Raw genomic sequence first — 19,088 nt, 5'->3', positions numbered from 1 at the left:
ATGTTCTGACTCCAGCTAGAGTGCTATTGACTGAGCCATGGTTGACATTTATAAGGCTGCATTTGTGCAGCCTGTAACAAATCAGTTTTTACTTCCTCATTCTGAAGTAGGTTTGTAATACCTGTAGTATTCTGATATCACAAAATTACAAGGCTGAAGACCACATTGGCGATGTGGCTGGGGATTTTCTTTGGGGCAGGGGGAGGTTTCATTTTCAGTTTCCAGTGCAATGGGGAGTCAAATTATTTCTGCTTCTACTCCAATACTAGCATCTTCCCATCCACACTGACAGTAGCGTAACTACTCCCTTAAAAAGTTCCCAGACTGCCAAATGGATGCCTCTTCTCCATAATATCAGAAACTGGGTGAAATGGCCTTCTTTGGTGCTTAAAGATTCTATGATTGTACCAGTATGAAGCTTACGCCTCTCGCCTAATTGCACTTTGGGCGACATTACATCCAAAATATACCGTTCAATTTACGTCAATGCAAAACTGCTTTGCATTGGGTCAAAATGTGTGGTTTGAGCGGCCTCCTGATTAAACTAACTTTTTGCAACTTTTCTTCTCAAAGCCGCTGTTATATTTGAACATGATCGCATTAATTTTGTTCACAGAGGCAGCACAGAGGCTTCACCATCCCAGTAGCCCTGCTAAAATGCACCAGCCCCAAGCGTATCCTGGCAACATTTAAACTACATGAGGTGACGAAGAAAGACCAGGATCTGTATCGATGTGTGAGTCGATCTGTGAGAGGTTCCGGAGTATCTAACTTTGCTGAGCTGATCGTCAAAGGTAACGTTGCTGTTCGAGGTTCCCCTGCACAATACACTGGTGTCAGATTGACACATAACTGTTAACATCCAATTCCTTTCCAATCAGTTCTTGTCCCAGTTCCATGACTCCTCTTCTGCAGTTGAACTGAGCACAGAGCCTTTTACCCTGTGTCAGGGAATGTCACTTGTCAGCTTATCAGGGCAGGTCTCTTACCAACCTTTGGTCTGCAGATCTCTTTCAGCTCTTATTCCTTCCTATTGGCATATTTGCGCCACTCCCAAACCTCACTCCCCTGACCCGCTGTTGTCCTCAGCATTAAAACTGAGCAGTATTTTATTAAATTTGTATTTATTTTCTGCTGTCTAAATAGCAATCATTGTTCACCAAACATAATGGATTGCTTTATAACATTCCAGGAGCATGATAAAGCACTTTGTAAATATATAAATATTTAATGTTCGTTTATTACAACCGATGATTTCATTTAAGTGGGCAAAAGTCAGTCAGTGCCTTTTGTTGCATTTAACTGATCTATTGGCCTGGATTTTCATCCTTGAGGCGGGTAGGGGGAGTTGGTAAAATTACTGGCTCGGCCTGCCAGCCTTAGGAGAAAGTGCCCGCCAAGGCAGGGGCAGGGTGCAGGCTGGAGTCGGGCCAGGGGACCCAGGAGGAAATGCAGAGGCAGCCACAGGGACTGCCAAATGCAGGGCTGGCTGTGTAAAAGGGTTGCCTTGGTGGAGTGGGACTTGTCTCAGTGGAAAAAAAACACAAAGGCCCTCCAGTCCTCACCCTTGACACCCCCTTCACCCTCCAAACACTCCCCATGCCCCATTCATGCCACCCCAAGCCCCCCCACCCACCTCTATGCCCTTTCATGCCCCCATGTCAGGCTGTGCCCTTCCACCCACCCACTTTTTATTTCTTCACATGATGTGGGCATCGCTGGCTAGGCCAGCATTTATTGCCCATGCCTAGTTGCCCTTGAGAAGGTGGTGGTGTGATGCCTTCTTGAACTGCTTCAGTCCATGTGTTGCAGGAACATCCACAGTACTGTTGGGAAGGGAGTTCCAGGATTTCAATCCAGTGAAAGAATGGCGATTTAGCTCCAAGTCAGGATGATGTGTGACTTGGAGGGGAACTTGCAGGTCATGGTGTTCCCATTCATCTGCTATCCTTTTCCTTCTAGGTGGTAGAGTCGTGGGTTTGGAAGGGACTGCTGACAGATAGATGGTACACACTGCTGCTACTATGCGTTGGTAGTGGAGGGAATGAATGGTGAAGGCGGTTGATGGGGTGCCAAACAAGCAGGCTGCTTTGTTCTGGACAGTGTCAAGTTTCTTGAGTGTTGTTGGAATTGCACTCATCCAGGCAAGTGGAGGGTATTCCATTACACTCCTGACTTGTGCCTTGTAGATGGCGGACAGGCTTTTGGGAGTCAGGAGGTGAGTTACTTTCTGCGGACATCCCAGCCTCTGACATGCCTTTGTAGCCACAGTATTTCTGTGGCTGGTCCAGTTCAGTTTCTGGTCATTGGTAACCCCCAGTGGTGGCAATGCCATTGAATGTCAAGGGGAGATGGTTAGATTCTCTCTTATTGGAGATGGTAATTGCCTGGCACTTGTGTGGCATGAATGTTACCTGCCACTTAACAGCCCAAGCCTGAATGTTGTCCAGTTCTTGCTGCTTACGGACACAGACTGCTTCAGTATCTGAGGAGTCGTGAATGGTGCTAAACATTGTGCAATCATCCGCAAACATCCTCATTTCTGACTTAAAATGGAGGGAAAGTCATTGATGAAGGAGCTGAAAATGGTTGGGCCTAGGACACTACCTTGAGGAACTCCTGTAGCAATGTCCTGGGACTGAGATGATTGACCTCCAACAACCACAACCGTCTTCCTTTGTGCCAGATATGACTCTAACAAGTGGAGAATTTTCTCCCTGATTCCCATTGACTTCAGTTTTGCTAGGGCTCCTTGATGCCACACTCAGTCAAGTGTTGCCTTGATCTCGAGGCCAGTCACTCTAACCTTACCTCTTGAGTTCAACTCTTTTGTCCATGTTACAACAAGGCTGTAATGAAGTCAAGAGCTGAGTAGCTCTGGTGGAATCCAAACTGAGCATGTCCCCGAATGCCCTCATGCCATGCTCTGGTACTTCCGTGACCGTTGACCCATTGTAAACTTTCTAGAACCAATGAACATCACAGTGTAAAGTGGGATGTGTAAAAAAAAAAACTGTGAAAAAATATATTTAATTGATAAATTTCCCCTATGGAGAAACAGCTCTGGACTGAAAGCTAATAGAAGTGTCAGTCATCCAGGCCCTTTGAAGTTTCATAAACCACAAACACTCGAATCTACTTAACTGAAATTTTCTTCAGAGATCAGAGAGCATGTGTTGTCATTCAAACAATGTTTCCACTGGAGATCAGGTGTTCATTTATTCAAACAGATGCCTGGCTCCTAGCCAAGCATACATGCCTGGACTCCACTTGCCTGGATGAGGCAGCTCCAAGAAAACTCAAGAAGCTGTATACCATCCAGGACAAATCAGCCTGCTTGGTTGGCACCTCATCCACCATTTTCAACATTCACTCCCTCCACCACCAATGTACAGTGGTAGTAGTTGTACCATCTACAAGATGCACTGCAGCAACTCACCAAGGCGCCTTCAACAGCATCTTCCAAACCCATGACCTCTACCACCTAGAAAGACGAGGACAACAGATGCAGGCGGACATCACTTGCAATTTCCCCTTCAAGCCACACACACTACATTGTCATTCCCTCACTGTCGCTGGGTTAAGATCCTGAAACTTCCTTCCCAACAGTACTGTGGGTGTACTGACACCACATGGACTACAGCGGTTCGAGAAGATGGCTCACCACTACCTTCTCAAGGACAATTAGAGATGGGCAAAAATAAAACCATCCATTCTCTAACTGTGTACCTAGCAAAATTGGAGGGGCCTTGTTGTTTCTGGTCTGCCTTGTTTCCTCTTTGCTTTGTAAGGGGTGAAACCTCTGACTACCTCTTACAAGGTGAATGATAGTCAAAGGGTGGAGCAAGAGGTGAGGACTCTTTAACCTCGGAGTTACCGCTCCTGAGCCTGGCAGTGATCACATTGTAGTAGTGCCGCCACGTGTACACAGGCATCAATGATAGGGTCTCTACCAAGGCTAAGGGCCAAGATCCCCCCACCCCCCACCACCCCCAACTGAGAACATGGCTGGCCTATGGAGCCTGAGAAATGCAACGACGCAGGCCAGAGTTACCAGCGTGCATGATAAGCATCTGAGAAGTGCCTGAAGTAGTGCTCGCACCCACCACCAGGGTCAGCTCTGGAAGGGACCATTGGGAACAGCCCAAGTATAGCCACTGGGATTAGCACCAGAGGAAATTCAGGCTCCTAGATCTCAATCCTGTCTTTACCATTGTATACGTCACAAAAAACTGTTTAAGATTCTGTGACTGTTACCTTATGGGGCACCATGAAAAATTGGCTTCATATTGAATAAAATGTCATTCTTTAAAATTTCACTGAATGGGAACTACATTGGCCTCTGTTACTTTGGATTAGGAGGTCAAATATAATCCTGAGTTCCAAATCCTGAACACTACCTAGTGACTGGTGGGTACTGCTAATGTCAGGTGGAGACAGGATCACCCTTGCTTTCTATAGTCAAATATTCCATTCACAGCCACCACTGGTGCTTACGCATGAAGAATAGTCACTTGGCTGAGGTACTAAAGGATTTACTGCTGTTGATGAAATCCTATCTCAGCAAGTGTCATTGTGGTCTAGTCACCCAGACACTAGAGGGGGAACTAGGAGCTTCCTAAGTGAATAAATACCAAGCAGTGATTGTATCACTTTAACAACCAAGGTCTTTTCCTGAAAATCAATAATCACTGTTTATAAGGACAAGTGTTATGACACAGCAGTTGGTAAAGGCTGAGTTGTTTAAATCCCAGAGGGAAACTTGAACAACTGAACTATATTTTCAATTGGTATGTTTGAGATGCAGCTCTGAATTCAGTAATAAAATCGCCTTGAGGTTTTTTACATAAAACTAAATTAAACATTTATAAATATAACAATAAATTTAAACACATACACATGTCTACAAATTACTACCATAATAACTCCTAAACAAATCCCCAGATTAATCACTAAAGTAAATCTTTACCAAGGCAACCATAACCCATACACTTGAAACAGACACCAGGCAAAGCACATTTGACCTTACGAATTCAAAATGAGGTCCCTTGCAATTTGGTTCCTTTGCAGACAGTTGTAGGCTTACAGGCTGGTTAGATGTTACATGTCTCTGACTCGCACACACAAACTCCTCTAGCTTTCCCTTTGAATGTATATTTCCATTGTATTACTAGGTTTTTAATTTTATCTCTCTTAACAATAATCCTTTCATTCCACCAATTTTACTAGTAATATAAACGCATTGCTTGGTGTTTCCTAGTTAGGTGCAAGGTTTTACCCGTTCTCTTGAAAGGCTTATTCAACAAATGCAAATGTCCTCTTTACCTTCTAACTTGCATTTATCTAATTAATATCTCAAACTACTATACATCAAAGCACCCAGACTAGCTCGTTTTAATCCAGTTAAGCTACACACAGACATACACACAGACCCTACTACAATTCCAATTTTAAAATAATTTCCATTAACATTATAGACATTAATATCTCCATGACACAAGCATGACATTTTGGTGGTGACAATGTCTTGTGAGATGTTATGAATAATGTCGAGGAGCTGTGAGGATGATTAACTGCTGTAGGTTATATCTGCATTATTTAGCTAAAATCAGTATTATGTCTGGATGAATCAATAATCATAGATCCAGCAAATTTCATATATCAAAATCCATTTAAGTAACAATTCACTTATACTAGTAATGGGGCCTCAAGGTTGTTTCATTGTATCCACATGTGAACTTTCGAACAAGCCTACTTTAGTTCCTTCAAGGTGAGAGAAACAAATGAAATGGTTCCGTTGTCCCATGATAAGTTTTACTATCACTGGTACTATGTAAGGTGGAGCTTTGTTTTTGCATTATTGGATAGAACATTTACAAATTCAACATGCTTTCTGATGTTGAACATAATGCAAATATAAAATAAGGTAAAGAAAGCCCAAAGTGATCATTCCACTTCCAAGCAAAGTGCATCATATGAATTAAACATATTTCTGTGTGCTGAACAGCATAAGAATGAATCTGTCATATCTACATTATTAAGCAGCAAAATGGAATTTTGCCAGTGCAGATTATGAAATCTGTTGGATTAAAGAAGACGATTTGTCTCAAAATTTGTGCCACCAATCCCTGAAGAAATAATTTACTTTCTATGATGTTTTAGAACTGTCAAGAACACTTGATCTGACTGATTGCTGTGCTGAATGTGGAAACTAAGCAACAAGTTCCTATCAACAGCATAAATGTTCAATGCAAATCACATCATCTCAAAGATAAATCCACCATCAAGCCAGGACACCACCAGTCATGTGTGTACTATAACTATCATGGAAATGATCCCATGATGCCAATATTCTAACAAAAGACAAAGTATGTCCTGAATGTTGGAAAGAAAATAACCCCTTTCAGTGTTGTCAGTCATCCCACCATAGACCTCCCACAGAAACATTCGATGAGCCATGGTGACCCAGGTGCCTATCGGTGAACATATAGCTGGTAAAAACCATGCAGCATGTATCAAGTTATTGAATCAGAACCTACTGTCTACACCTCTACAAATGATGCATATTCATTCACTAGATGAGAACAGAACACCGTCAAGTAAGTAATCAGTAACAAGCCAATAATAGTACACTTTCAAGGTGCACATGAGGTGTCAGCTGTGGCTCAGTGCATAGCACCCTCGCCTCTGAATCAGAGGGTTGTGGGTTCATGTCCCACTCCCGGAAACCAAGAACTGTGATTGTACTCGAAAGAGTTGCAATCTGTGACTGTTGATAACTCGAAAGAGTTTCAAGGTGCACAGATTAGAGTTATCATTGACTTCAGGTGTTCCCTAAATATGATCAATCAAGCTACTAGTCTATTGTTTGCTCATTCCAATGCTCAACAGAAGCTATACCACGTGCAGATCCAGTTTCTTCCATTTGTAAACATAGCAAACGTAGCAAGTAGACAATCTCAGTGGATGTGTGCAATGTGAATGGAAAGCTTGGTTGTCTGCTTGGTCTACATACAACTCGAGTGTTGCAACACTTTCTTCTTTTTTGTGTTACAATCTTGGTAGAGGCCAGTAACTTTTTTTAAAAAAAGAAATCCAAAATCCCTGTTGTTTACTGACAGAATGAAGGCACAAGTTTCCATGGTTTAAAACAAAAGAATTTTTACAAGAGACAGACAAAGCATACCTGAATACTATCTTAGGTACCTTCCTATTCTCTAAAACCCAAAATCAACATAAGTTAAACATGAATTATAAGGCAACTTGCAGTCGATTATAAACTATAAATTACATATTAAATGGCGAATAAAACTAAAACAGAACTGGCTTGGCTGTTCAATAAGCATGTATGTCATTATGTATAGGAAGAAAACTAAGTCAAAGTTAAAAGTTGGAGGATGCAGATAGGATGCACTATCTGAAGATGCAGATAGTCTTATAATATGTCTTGCCTCAATTAGTTGTCTTCAATCCCAGGAATCCTAATGAGTATTGTAACATGTACATTGCAAACAAAGCAATTGAATGAAAACAACATGATATGCCAACCCAGGAAAGATTCTCAGGGGTAAATGGATCATCTTTTTTTTCCAAAGCTAAACCTGATATCTGGATATCGCTTGCTAGAGCTTGATAACGGAGCCATTATATTGCAACAGATGCAACATACTGATCTGCAGTGATACAAATGGAAATCAATGCATCTTGAGCAGCAGAAGCATTTCTAATGTGAATATAGACATAATCACAACCTTTTGCAAACCAAGCAATGGGCAATTGCCATCTTGTGATACATTTATTTGATACCAGTAGACCAATGCAGATCTATGTTGATAGCAGTGCAGTTGGTTTAGGAGCCATTCGTACGCAAACAGATGATGTTGATGCAACTAGACCTATGATCTATGCCAGTTGATGATTTAATTCCACAGTGGGTCACTACACCAAGAATGGGTGTGAAGAATTGGCAGTGAAGTGACTGAGTAACCATTTCACCTATACATCTCTGGCCAACAACATGTGGTAACAAGCCTTTGATCCTCATATTCCCTGATCTACAGATTGTACATTCTTCCAGGACCTAGTGCTGTTTGCTGAAGTGTCCAGTTTTGTTATGTGACCGTTAACTGTCCCCTGGATCTGAAACATGCTACAAAGCCCAAATCCAGATGTTGAAACAAGTTATTATCTAGAGAGAGAGAGGGCTGAGGACATCACTAATTTTGTAGCTCAACATGCTACGCCCAAGCCACTCACTGTAACTAATACCAAGCAAGATGCAGAGAAGGAGCGTACATTATATACACAAATTGTTGCCACAAGTTGAAAGCAGGCTACTAGCAGTTTTGGCTGTCTCTCCATTTGTCACCAACAATGATATTCTCCTAAATGTCAGGTGTATAGTCATCCTAACAAGACCAAAGCCATTTTCAGAACATACGTCCAGTTCCTAGGCCTAGATAGTAAACTAGAAGCAGCTATAAAAGATGCCAGTGAACAGAAGGCAGCATCTGTACTTACATAGCGCTTAAATACATTCAAATTTCCAAAGGACTTCACAGAGGCATTATAAAACAAAATATAACACCAAGCCACATAAGGAAATAATAGGACAGATGACCAAAATCTTGGTCAAAGAGGTAAAGGAGAAAAGCAAGGCGGAGTGACAGAGAGATCAGTGCCCAGGCAACTGAAGGCACAGCCACCAATGGAGGTGATTAAAATAAAGGATGCTTAAGAGGCCAGAATTAGATTAGTGCTGAAATATTGGAGGGTTGTGGGACTGGAGGAGATTACAGATGAGGCCATGAAGGATCGGAATTTTAAAATCACCCTTAAATATTTATGGGAAACAGTTGATGTTGAAATAACCATAATCATCATATACTGAACTATGTCCTTTTTATTCGTTCATGGGATGTGGGCATCACTGGCTAGGCCAGCATTTATTGCCCATCCCTAATTACCCCTGTTCACATTTCTGTGGTTCTGGAGTCACATGTAGGCCAGACCAGGTAAGGATGCAGATTTCCTTCCTTAAAGTGAACCACATTGGTGAACCAGATGGGTTTTTACAACAATTGACAATGGTTTCATGGTCATCATCAGACTTTTAATTCCAGATTTTTACTGAATTCAAATTTCACCATCTGCGATGGTGGGATTCAAACCCGGGTCCCAGAGCCTTACCCTGGATCTCTGGAATACTACTAATCCACTACAATATGCCGCCGCCTTCCCCAGGACTAGTTGAAATAACCAAAATTTAGAGCATTTAGTGCTAGTATTCAACATCCTTTCAAGATGTATGCAGAACTAAATTCCAGAAGGAGTTAAAGTCAGATAGCAGAGGCCATCATCCAACACCCTCTCAGAACACCTTGGATTTTGCCACTGTCAAATCACGTCAAACTCTCAGAGGGCTGTCAGAACATTGAAAGCCAGCAAGAATTGTGTCCAGCTGTGGGCCAACAACAACTTTGGTCATTCCTATGTAAGTACCGAGCTATGTCTCATTCCAGTTCAGGTGAAGCATCTGCAGAAATGTTGAGCACTGCAGTGCGTCACTCTATCACTTCCAAATAACATGATGAGCTATAAAGAAAGGTTGGAGAATCAAGGTCAATGCTCAATATTCAAAGGTATTCGATGTTCCGGAAAAATAGGCAAAAAGGAAAAGGAGGTGGGGTAGCTTTGTTAATAAAGGAAGGGATCAACATGGTGGTGATTAGTGATATAGATGCAATAGACCGTGATGTGGAGTCAGTTTGGGTGGAAATAAGGAATAGCAGGGGGAAGAAGCCATGGGTGGGAGTTGTCTATAGGCCCCCAAAAAGCTGCCTCACTGTAGGACAAAGTATAAATCAGGAAATAATGGAGGCATGTAAAAAGGGCACTACAGTTGTCATGGGTGATTCTAATCTGCACATTGACTGGACAAATCAGATTGGCAGGGGTAACATGGAAGATGAATTTGTAGAGTGCATCAGGGATTGTTGCTTAGCGCAATATGTTGCAGAACCTGCCCGGCAACAGGCTATTTTCAATCTAGTACTGTGTAATAAGATGGGATTAATAAGTGATATCGTAGTTAAGGATTATCTAGGGGGTAGCAATCACAACATAGTAGAATTTTGAATTCAGTTTGAGGGCGAGCAACTTGGGTCTCAAACTAGTGTCCTCAACTTAAATAAGGGCAATTACAGAGGAATGAAGAAAGAGTTCTCTAAAGTGGGCTGGGAAAATAGACTAAGGGGAATGTCAATGGATGACCAGTGGTAGACATTTAAGCAGACATTTCATAATGCTCAGCAAAAATTTATCCCGGTCAAAAAGAAGGACTCGATGAGAAGGATGAACCACCCATGGTTAACAAAGGTGGTCAAAGAGAGTATCCAATCAAAAATGAAGGCATACAAAGCAGTGAAAACTAGCGATAGGCCAGAGGATTGGGAATTTTTTAGGAACCAGCAGCGGATGACTAAAAAGCTAATAAAGAAGGAGAAAATTGATTATGAAAGTAAATTGGCAAGAAATATAAAAACAAACAGCAAGAGCTTCGGTGGTTATATAAAAAGAAAGAGAGTGGCTAAAGTGAGCATGGACCCTTGGAGGATGCGACTGAAAAATTTATAACAGGGAAATGGCAGGTAATTTAAACCAATATTTTGCATCGGTCTTCACGGTGGAGGACACTATAAACATCCCAAAGATATCAGATAAGCAAGGAGCTAATGGGAAGAAAGATCTTGTAACAGTCTCTATCACAAGGGACAAAGTATTTGACAAACTAATGGGACAAAAGGCAGACAAGTCGCCAGGACCTGATGACCTGCATCCAAGGATTTTAAAGGAAGTGGCTGCAGAGATAGTGGAAGCATTGGTCGAAATATTCCAGAACTCACTGGATTCCGGGAGGGTCCCAGCGGATTGGAAAACCACTAATGTGACACCCCTGTTCAAGGAGGGAGGGAGACAAAAAGCAGGAAACTATAGGCCAGTCAGCCTAACATCTGTCGTTGGGAAAATGCTAGAGTCCATTATTAAGAAAGAAACAGCAGGACATTTAGAAAAGATTAACACAGTCAAACAGCATCAACATGGTTTTGTGAAAGGGAGATCACGTTTGACAAATTTGCTAGAGTTCTTTGAGGATATAACAAACAGAGTTGATAAAGGGGAACCAGTAGATGTAGTGTATTTTGGATTTCCAGTAGTCATTCAATAAGGTGCCACATAAAAGGTTAATGAACAAGATAAGAGCTCACGGTATTGGGGGCATTTGCATGGATTGAGGATTGGTTAACATGCAGAAGACAGAGTCGGGATTAATGGGTCTTTTTCAGGTTAAAAAGACGTAACTAGTGGAGTGCCACAAGGATTAGTCCTAAGGCCTCAATTATTTACTATCTATATTAATGACTTGGAGGAGGGGGCAGGGTGTAATTTATCCAAATTTGCTGACGATACAAAAATAGGTGGGAAGGCATGTTGTGATGAGGACATGAGGAATCTGCACGGGGCGAGAGATAGGTTGAGTGAGTGGGCAAAAACTTGGCAGATAGAGTTTAATGTAGGAAAGTGTGAGGTCATGCACTTTGGTAGGAAGGATCAAAAGGCAGACTATTATTTAAATAGAGAGGGACTCCAAAAAAGTGCAGCACAGCAGGATCTGGGCATTCTTGTGCATGAAACACAAAAAGTTAGCATGCAAGTGCAGCAACTAATTAAGAAGGCAAATGGAATTTTGGCCTGTATTGCTAGGGGGTTGGAGTTGAAAAATAAGGAAGTCTTGTTACAACTGTACAGGGTGTTGGTGAGGCCGCACCTGTAGTAGTGTGTACGGTTTTGGTCCCCGTATTTAAGAAAGGACATACCGGCATTGAAGGCAGTTCAGAACATGTTCACTAGGCTGATTCCCGGGATGAAGGGGTTGACTTATCAAGAATGGCTAAACAGCTTAGGCCTTTATTCATTAAAGTTTAGAAGAATGAGGGGTGATCTTATTGAAACATACAAGATTCTAAGGGGACTTGACAGGGTAGATGTTGAGAAGATGTTTCTCATAGTGGGGGACTCTCAAACTAGGGGACATAGTTACAGAATAAGAGGACACTCATTTAAAACTGAGATGCGAGGGAATTTCTTCTCTCGGAGGGTAGTGAAAGTCTGGAATTCCCTACCCCAAAGAGTTGTGGAGGCTAGATCATTGAAAGTATTTAAAGAGGAGGTAGATAAATTTTGAAATATCAGGGAGTTGAGGGCTATGAGGAGCTGGCATGAAAGAGGAGTTCAGGCCTGGGACAGATCAACCATGATCTTATTGAATGGCGGGGCAGACTTGAGGGGCCGAAAGGCCTACTCCTGCTCCTATTTCTTATATTCTGATGAAAGTGCTTGCTGATCAAAACCATCACACCTAGTGATATCAAAGCTGCTGACTAGTGAGAAATAATAAGCAAGGGTATCCCCAAACAAAAACAAAAATAGCTGGAGAAACTCAGCGTGCTGACGTCAATGCACACTCTTGCAATATTTCAGTAGGCGGGCGCGCGATGAAGATGGAGGTGCATCCGCCATTAATTAAATGGCCAGTTAAGGCCCTTGAAACACCAGTGGTCTCGGACTTTACGTAGCCCGCGCTATTTTCAGGCTGTCACGTGGGCTGAACGGGCAGGCAGGCAGGCTACAATTTCAAAAGCCTCATCCATGGGTGGGATAAGAGGGGTCAGTGGGCTTGTAAATGTGAGTAGTTTGTATTTTAGGATATAACTTGCTGCTGGTTGCTTGTGTGAACAGGACATCTTCATTTCGCTTCAGAGCTGCTTTGACAGAAATAAGAGGCTACAGTTCAGGACTCAGTGTTGTTTTCCAGGCCCCCAAAGGATTCATACCTCTTTGGGCCTTGCAGGTATCAGACAACCTTCCCTTACCCTGGTAATGGGGATTGTAGTCTCTGCTGAAGGCACCTTCTCTGAGGAGGAAGTGAGGGCCAGAAGGGGAAGGAGGCCAGGTGTCCCTATTCAGCCTCCAGGGGAGCGACCTGTGGGAGGAGAGGCGCAGGCACAAGGGGCGCAGGGCCAACAGGGAAGTCCAAGGCAGAAGATGCCATTATCCTGCTGCCAGCCTTTACAGGTGGCGATGCAGCTACCTCAATATGTCTGAGGTGCAATGCCGAAGGAGGCACCGCCTCTCAAGGGAGGCCATGACCTCCATCTGTCAGAGGATTGATCCTGAGATCAGCTCCAACCTTGTGGGGTGGACACCCCGTGCCAGTGATCTGAAGGTCACAGTGGCCCTCATCTTCTATGCCTCCAGCTCTTTCCAGGGCTCAGTGGGGGATCTGTTTGGAGTTTCCCAATCAGTTGTCCACAGTTGTGTCATACTGGTGACAGACACTCTGTTCAGGCGTGCATTGATTTTCATTCACTATTGTACGGATGAGGCCAGCCAGGCAGAGCCAGTCAGAGGCTTTGCAGCGATTGCTGGGTTCCCCCGTGTCCAGGGTGCAATCGACTGCATACATGTGGCCATCAAGGTGCCAGTGGGTGAGCCAATGCCTTCGTCAACAGGAAGGGATTCCACTCCATGAAAGTGCAGATAGTGTGCAACCACAGAATGCAAATTTTGCAAGTCTGTGCAAGGTACCCTGGCAGCTTCCATGACACCTATATCCTGAGACACTTGCAGCTGCCGAGGGTCTTCAGTGCTCCAGCCCAACTTGATGGATGACTGCTGGATGACAAGGGCTATCCCTCCAAAAGGTGGCTCATGACACCTCTCTGCCACCCAAGAACAGAGGCCGAACAACATGCCTCCACAAGGGCGTAGAGAGAACCATCAGTCTTCTCAAGATGCGCTTCTGATGCCTAACCGTTTAGGGGACGCACTGCAATACACCCCACCCCCCCACCCCCCAGATCATGTGTCATTGATAGTGGTTGCACGCTGCGCTCTCCACAATTTGGCACTGGAAAGGGGGGATGCAGAGGAGGAAGAAGATCTTGACACATCTGCACAGGCAACTGACGATGAGTCCAGTAGCGAGTCCGAGGACGAGCATGGTCAGGAGAACGCTGAGGGCATAGACATTGACCTGGGAAACCTCCAGGGAGGCAGGGACACCTGGGACGCTTTGATCCAATGCTCCTTCAGCTAGCCTGCCAAATGAGAACCACCACCACATGCCAGGGCTGCAGGCTCCATACTCTATCTGTGACAGGACCAGTTCCTTGGTCAACAACATACACTATGTGCCATTTCGATAAAGTTTAAGGAGAAACACGTCCATCATACCATCATGGATTACCCTGCACCTGCAGAACTAATGAAGCATCCAGAGGCCAGTTGCATGAAAACATATTTAATTAACTGGAGCCTGGCAAACATTCTACAAATTAACATTGACAGATGTTTTCCATCACACCAATAAACACTGAATGGAAAAATGGGGGAAACAAATATCACCCGTGATCAGGCCATGTTGTGATTAAGGTGCTTTAATTTTTCACTTGTGGGTGCTACGTCCCCCCTCACTGGCACCGGCATTGGAGACACCCTGCTCACTCTGCTGTCCTGTTGGCCTTGATGACTTTGGCGGGCATCCTCTGGCCAGTGGAGCCTGTGCTGGCCCTGGCTGGTAGGGAATCTCCCCATTTGCCACAGCCTCATCAAATGCCACAGTCATTGGCAGAGGGGTGGAGGAGCTGCTGCCCTCATCCAGAGCGCCCTGCGAGGAGCCTGCAGAGCCAATAGGCAGCTAGTGTGCCAATGTGAGGTCGCTCTGGACCTCCCTGCTCACCATTGATGGCCGGGCACCTAGCTGGGATACTGTGTGCCCAATCCATCTCCCACACTGACACTGACCAGCTGAGATCATTGCCTCTGTGAGGGCTTGCAGGTCCAAGCCCATCCCAAGGAACCCCTGATGCAGTTCCTGGAGGAGCCTCTCCATGAGAGTCGCCACCCTCTTCATGGAGGAGGCATTGCGCTCAGCCATGAGGGTCAACGCATTGCCCACGCTCCGCAAGGACTCTTCTACAATGGAGACCATGGCACGCGTTACCTCATGTATCTCCGCCAGATCCTCCCGCACACCCTGCTGGACGCCCAGCATCTGCTGCCTCATGACCAACTCCAGAGGCACATCATCAGCCATCAACTGAGCATAGTCCTGGTTCCCAGCTGTCCTCCGATTGCCGGCGCCCTGGGCACTCTCTGCCTCCGCCTGCACCTCAAGCAAGTGTGAAGTGCCCTCACCAATGTGCGCCGAGATAGTAGCTGGCGATCTAATGCCCACCAAGGTGCTGGTATCTGCGCTGGTGCCTGCTTGAGAGAGCAAGTGTGACGAAGGTGCGTTCTGATCAGTGTGGTCCTCGGCTCAGGAGTGGACATTTAGGCTCCTCATCCTGGTGAGCCTAAAAGGAAGAACAAGGACATGTCATTAGTTGAAGTCATCACACTGTTACTGTGCATGCCTGGCAGCCTTATTAGACAGAGATATGCATCAGGGTGCCCTTGTCTTTCCATTATCAATGGGGATTCCAGGTTCAAGGCTCACATCAATATAGAGACAACAGTGGAATTGTTTCAATTACCGACATTCTCACCTCAGTGCACTGCGCTCTTACCTCCCTGTGGCACCCCATCCTCACCGTGGCCGCTTGACCTAGGCGCATGGCGCCTCTCCAGCTCCAGGGCCTCCTGCTCATGACAAGTGAAGAATAGTAGGTGGGGTGGTTCCCAGCCAGTCCGCAACCTCTCTGCATTGTTATGGGATGTTTTCTCATGAAAGGGCAGAAGAGCATTGATTAGTCCACTCTCTACTGGCAGTGCCACTGAAGCCTGGCCAACGCAACCTGAGGAAGACCTTGGAGAGCTCAGCCGATTTGTAACTCTGGAGCCACAAGGCACTCAGTCCAAGCAGCCAGGGCTCACCCCCTTGCCCAGTTACTGCCTCATTGACATTTGTCACTCAGACGCTAACACCTCGGAGGTCCATGGGGGGTGGGCAGTTCTTAACTGTTCTGCAAAGTGAACCATGCCAATGCAGTACTCACTCTTCCTGATCGCAGGAGAACGTTGAAGCGCTTCCGGCGCTGCACCCATGTGCGCCTCAGCACATCGTGGCTGCTGACCTGGGATGCCACCCCCTCCCAGGCCTTTGTTGGTGAGGCGGGGTGCCTCCTCCTCCCATCCCTGGGGAGAACGGTCTCTCTCCATGCTGCCACCTCCTTCAGGAGGGCAGCAAGGCACTCGTTGGAGAAACGCTGGGCCGAATACCCCACTGAGCTACCCTCCTTCCTGCCGTGTCCACCTGCAATGCCCTCCACACGACTTCCATGTCCTTTGGTGACAGCCTTTCAAGGGTTCCCGAGGCCGCATTTGAATCAGCTGCTGGGTCGCCATCGGACCCGGCGGACATTGAGCACCCGGCCCCGCCCGCCCCTTCGTGTTCATTCCCCAGCCACGTCTTACGTTGGGCGGGCCTTAATTGGCCACCCGCGTAAAATCACGGTGCGCTGCTGATCGCGGGTGGCTGTCGGCTTCCCACCCAACCCCGCTGATCCTGCACACCATGGGCAAAATTCTGTCCCAACGTTTTAAAGCTGCAGTTTATCAGAAATGTGGGGTTTTCCTGCCACTGGCTGCTATTAATAAAACCTACCGCCTTCCCTTATGTGGCTATAGATGCCAGCTATTTTTGGTGGTCTTAGATGCCAGTTTTGTCAGTTCTGCTTAAATCTGAGAGATAACAACGTGGAGAAGAGCATTACTGGGAAAGCTGCTATAGTGCGCGATCCACACGATGCCCTCTGGACATTGGGTTTTCCAAAGCAGGAACTGGGTTGTGAAGCACAGAGTGATGAGGCCTTAGACTGTTAACCAATGCTGAATGGATAAGGAATACTAGAATGTGAACCTATTGCCATAAATGCTCCTCTCTGGCGATGTAGATCCTATTCAGAAGCAATCAGTGTACCACTAATTTTTTTGTCAACAGAGAAAGTAGTTAAAAGCAAATGCTTCATGTATTCAGAGAATAATACTGCCACATGTTGGAATTTGAGATTGGAGAGATTTTGCATCAAATTTTCCCAGTACCAAGGCTGTCTTGGCATCAAGAAAGCAAAATTGTTAATATTACTCAGCTATAAGTGTCAGACTAATTGGCATCAAACAGCCTCTGGTGCCATTGTAATCACTCAACCCAGTAAGTGATGGTGCCTCGTGATGTTGCAAACTTCTGCTGAATAAGTGCTCTTGAACTTTTCAGTGTCGCAACATGTGTGTCAGGTCTGGGTTGCTTGAGGGCCACAAATGAATAATGAAATAGTTGAAAGTTCATTTTCAAGAGATATATGACCAATTGAAAAAGATATGGAGAAAGTAATACCCAAGCAATACTCCTGGGTAGGATGTGTAAAGAAAACTGGAAACGTTGGAAATTTGGAATGGAAACAGGAAATGTATGACAGATCAGTAAAATGAAATTACAGATTAGTAGTTCAGGAGATCATTAGATATGGCTTTATAAGACTGAAGAGCATCATTTTTATAGAACTGCCAGGGCTTGAAAATTGCAGCTATGAGGAAAGATTGGATGGGCTAGGATTGTTGTCCTTAGAACAGAGGAGGCTAAGGGGTGACCTAATTGAGATGTATAAAATTTTGAGGGGCCTAGATTGGGTAGACAGTAAAGACTTGTTTCCCTTAGCTGAGGGGACAATTACAAGGGGGCATAGATTTAAGGTGATTGGTAGAAGGATTAAGGGGAACATGAGGAACAGCATTTTCACCCAGAGGGCGGTGGGCGCCTGATATTCACTGCCTAAGTTGGTGGTTGAGGCTGAGACACTCAACTCATTTAAAAGGTACCTGGATCTGCAACTGAAGTGTTGTAACCTGAAAGGCCACGGACCAGGTGCTGGAAAGCGGGATTAAAATGAGTGGCTAGTTTCTTTTTTCTTTTTTTGGCCCGCACAGACATGATGGGTTAAATGGCCTCTTTCTGCACCCTAACATTTCTATGGTTCTTCCACTTCTTGCAGTTGGTTTGTTCTTGTTATTTTCTCTCTCTTTTTGTGGGTAACTTGTATTTTTGATTGGCAGACAATTTTAAAATGTCCTAACTTTCCACAGTTGTGGTACTCTGCTTCCCCTGGTGGGCATTCTTCCTACTTGTGCAGGGTTTTCCCGACCCACCAACGGCTAGTTTTTTTTTCTCTTTTTGGCTGGCACAGACACAATGGGCTGAACGGCCTCTTTCTGTACCATAACTTCTCTATGGTTCTAACTGACAGGGACACGGCCAAGAAAACAGAGGGTAGGAAAGAGCAACAGATTGAATTACAGACACATCTGTTGTATTTTCATGTGATTTCCATCATTTAAGTCTGTTTTGTAAACAGATAGAGAAGCTATGCCAATAACGTTTTCATAGAGTGAAGCGCTGCAGTCAATGGGTCTTGATGGTTTTGCTCTGAGGATCCACTCTCAGAATATTAACTTTCTGTGTGAGGAGCATTTGATGAGTTCTACCTTATTATGCTTATTTTTAATTATCTTTGGCAGTGTTCCTGATCCAAAGTGAAGACCTTACTGCTGTGCTTTGAGATCTCTACCTGCCATTTTGCAACTAGGGATTTTTTTATTATTATTCAGTCACGGGATGTGGGCTTCGCTGGCTGGGCCGGCATTTATTCCCCATCCCTAGTTGCCCTTGAGAAGGTGGTGGTGAGCTGCCTTCTTGAACCGCTGCAGTCCATGTGGTGTAGGTACACCCACAGTGCTGTTAGGAAGGGAATTCCAGGATTTTCACCCAGCGACAGTGAAGGAACGGCGATATGTTTCCAAGTCAAGATGGTGAGTGACTTGGAGGGAAACTTCTAGGTAACCATCTGCAAAAAGTACTTGCATTTCTGTAGCACCATTCATGTCATCATGACATCCCAAAGTGCTTTACAATCTTTTTTTTTGGAAAAATATACTTTATTCATAAAGTATCTGACAGAACATTACAAAACATTTCAAAACATCCATCACAAAAAGTGCAATCATATTCAACTTTTCCACATAGATCATGAGGT

General features: G+C 44.7%; 1 protein-coding gene across 4 annotated transcripts in view; it reads left to right on the top strand.

The window, feature by feature from the left end:
* ptprub (protein tyrosine phosphatase receptor type Ub) overlaps positions 1-19,088 on the top strand; it is a 769,916-nt gene that overhangs the window by 401,260 nt on the left and 349,568 nt on the right. For 3 of the 4 annotated variants that reach the window (XM_078567337.1, XM_078567336.1, XM_078567334.1), the window contains exon 6: positions 628-794. In XM_078567337.1, coding sequence (XP_078423463.1) covers positions 628-794 — 167 coding nt within the window. Of the gene's footprint in view, positions 1-616; positions 795-19,088 lie in introns of all 4 variants that reach the window. The other variant, XM_078567333.1, reaches the window with a different exon arrangement.

Source organism: Cetorhinus maximus, chromosome 21, assembly GCF_964194155.1.
Source record: "Cetorhinus maximus chromosome 21, sCetMax3.hap1.1, whole genome shotgun sequence".
Classification (NCBI taxonomy): domain Eukaryota; kingdom Metazoa; phylum Chordata; class Chondrichthyes; order Lamniformes; family Cetorhinidae; genus Cetorhinus; species Cetorhinus maximus.
This window is presented reverse-complemented; position numbering and strand designations above follow the sequence as displayed.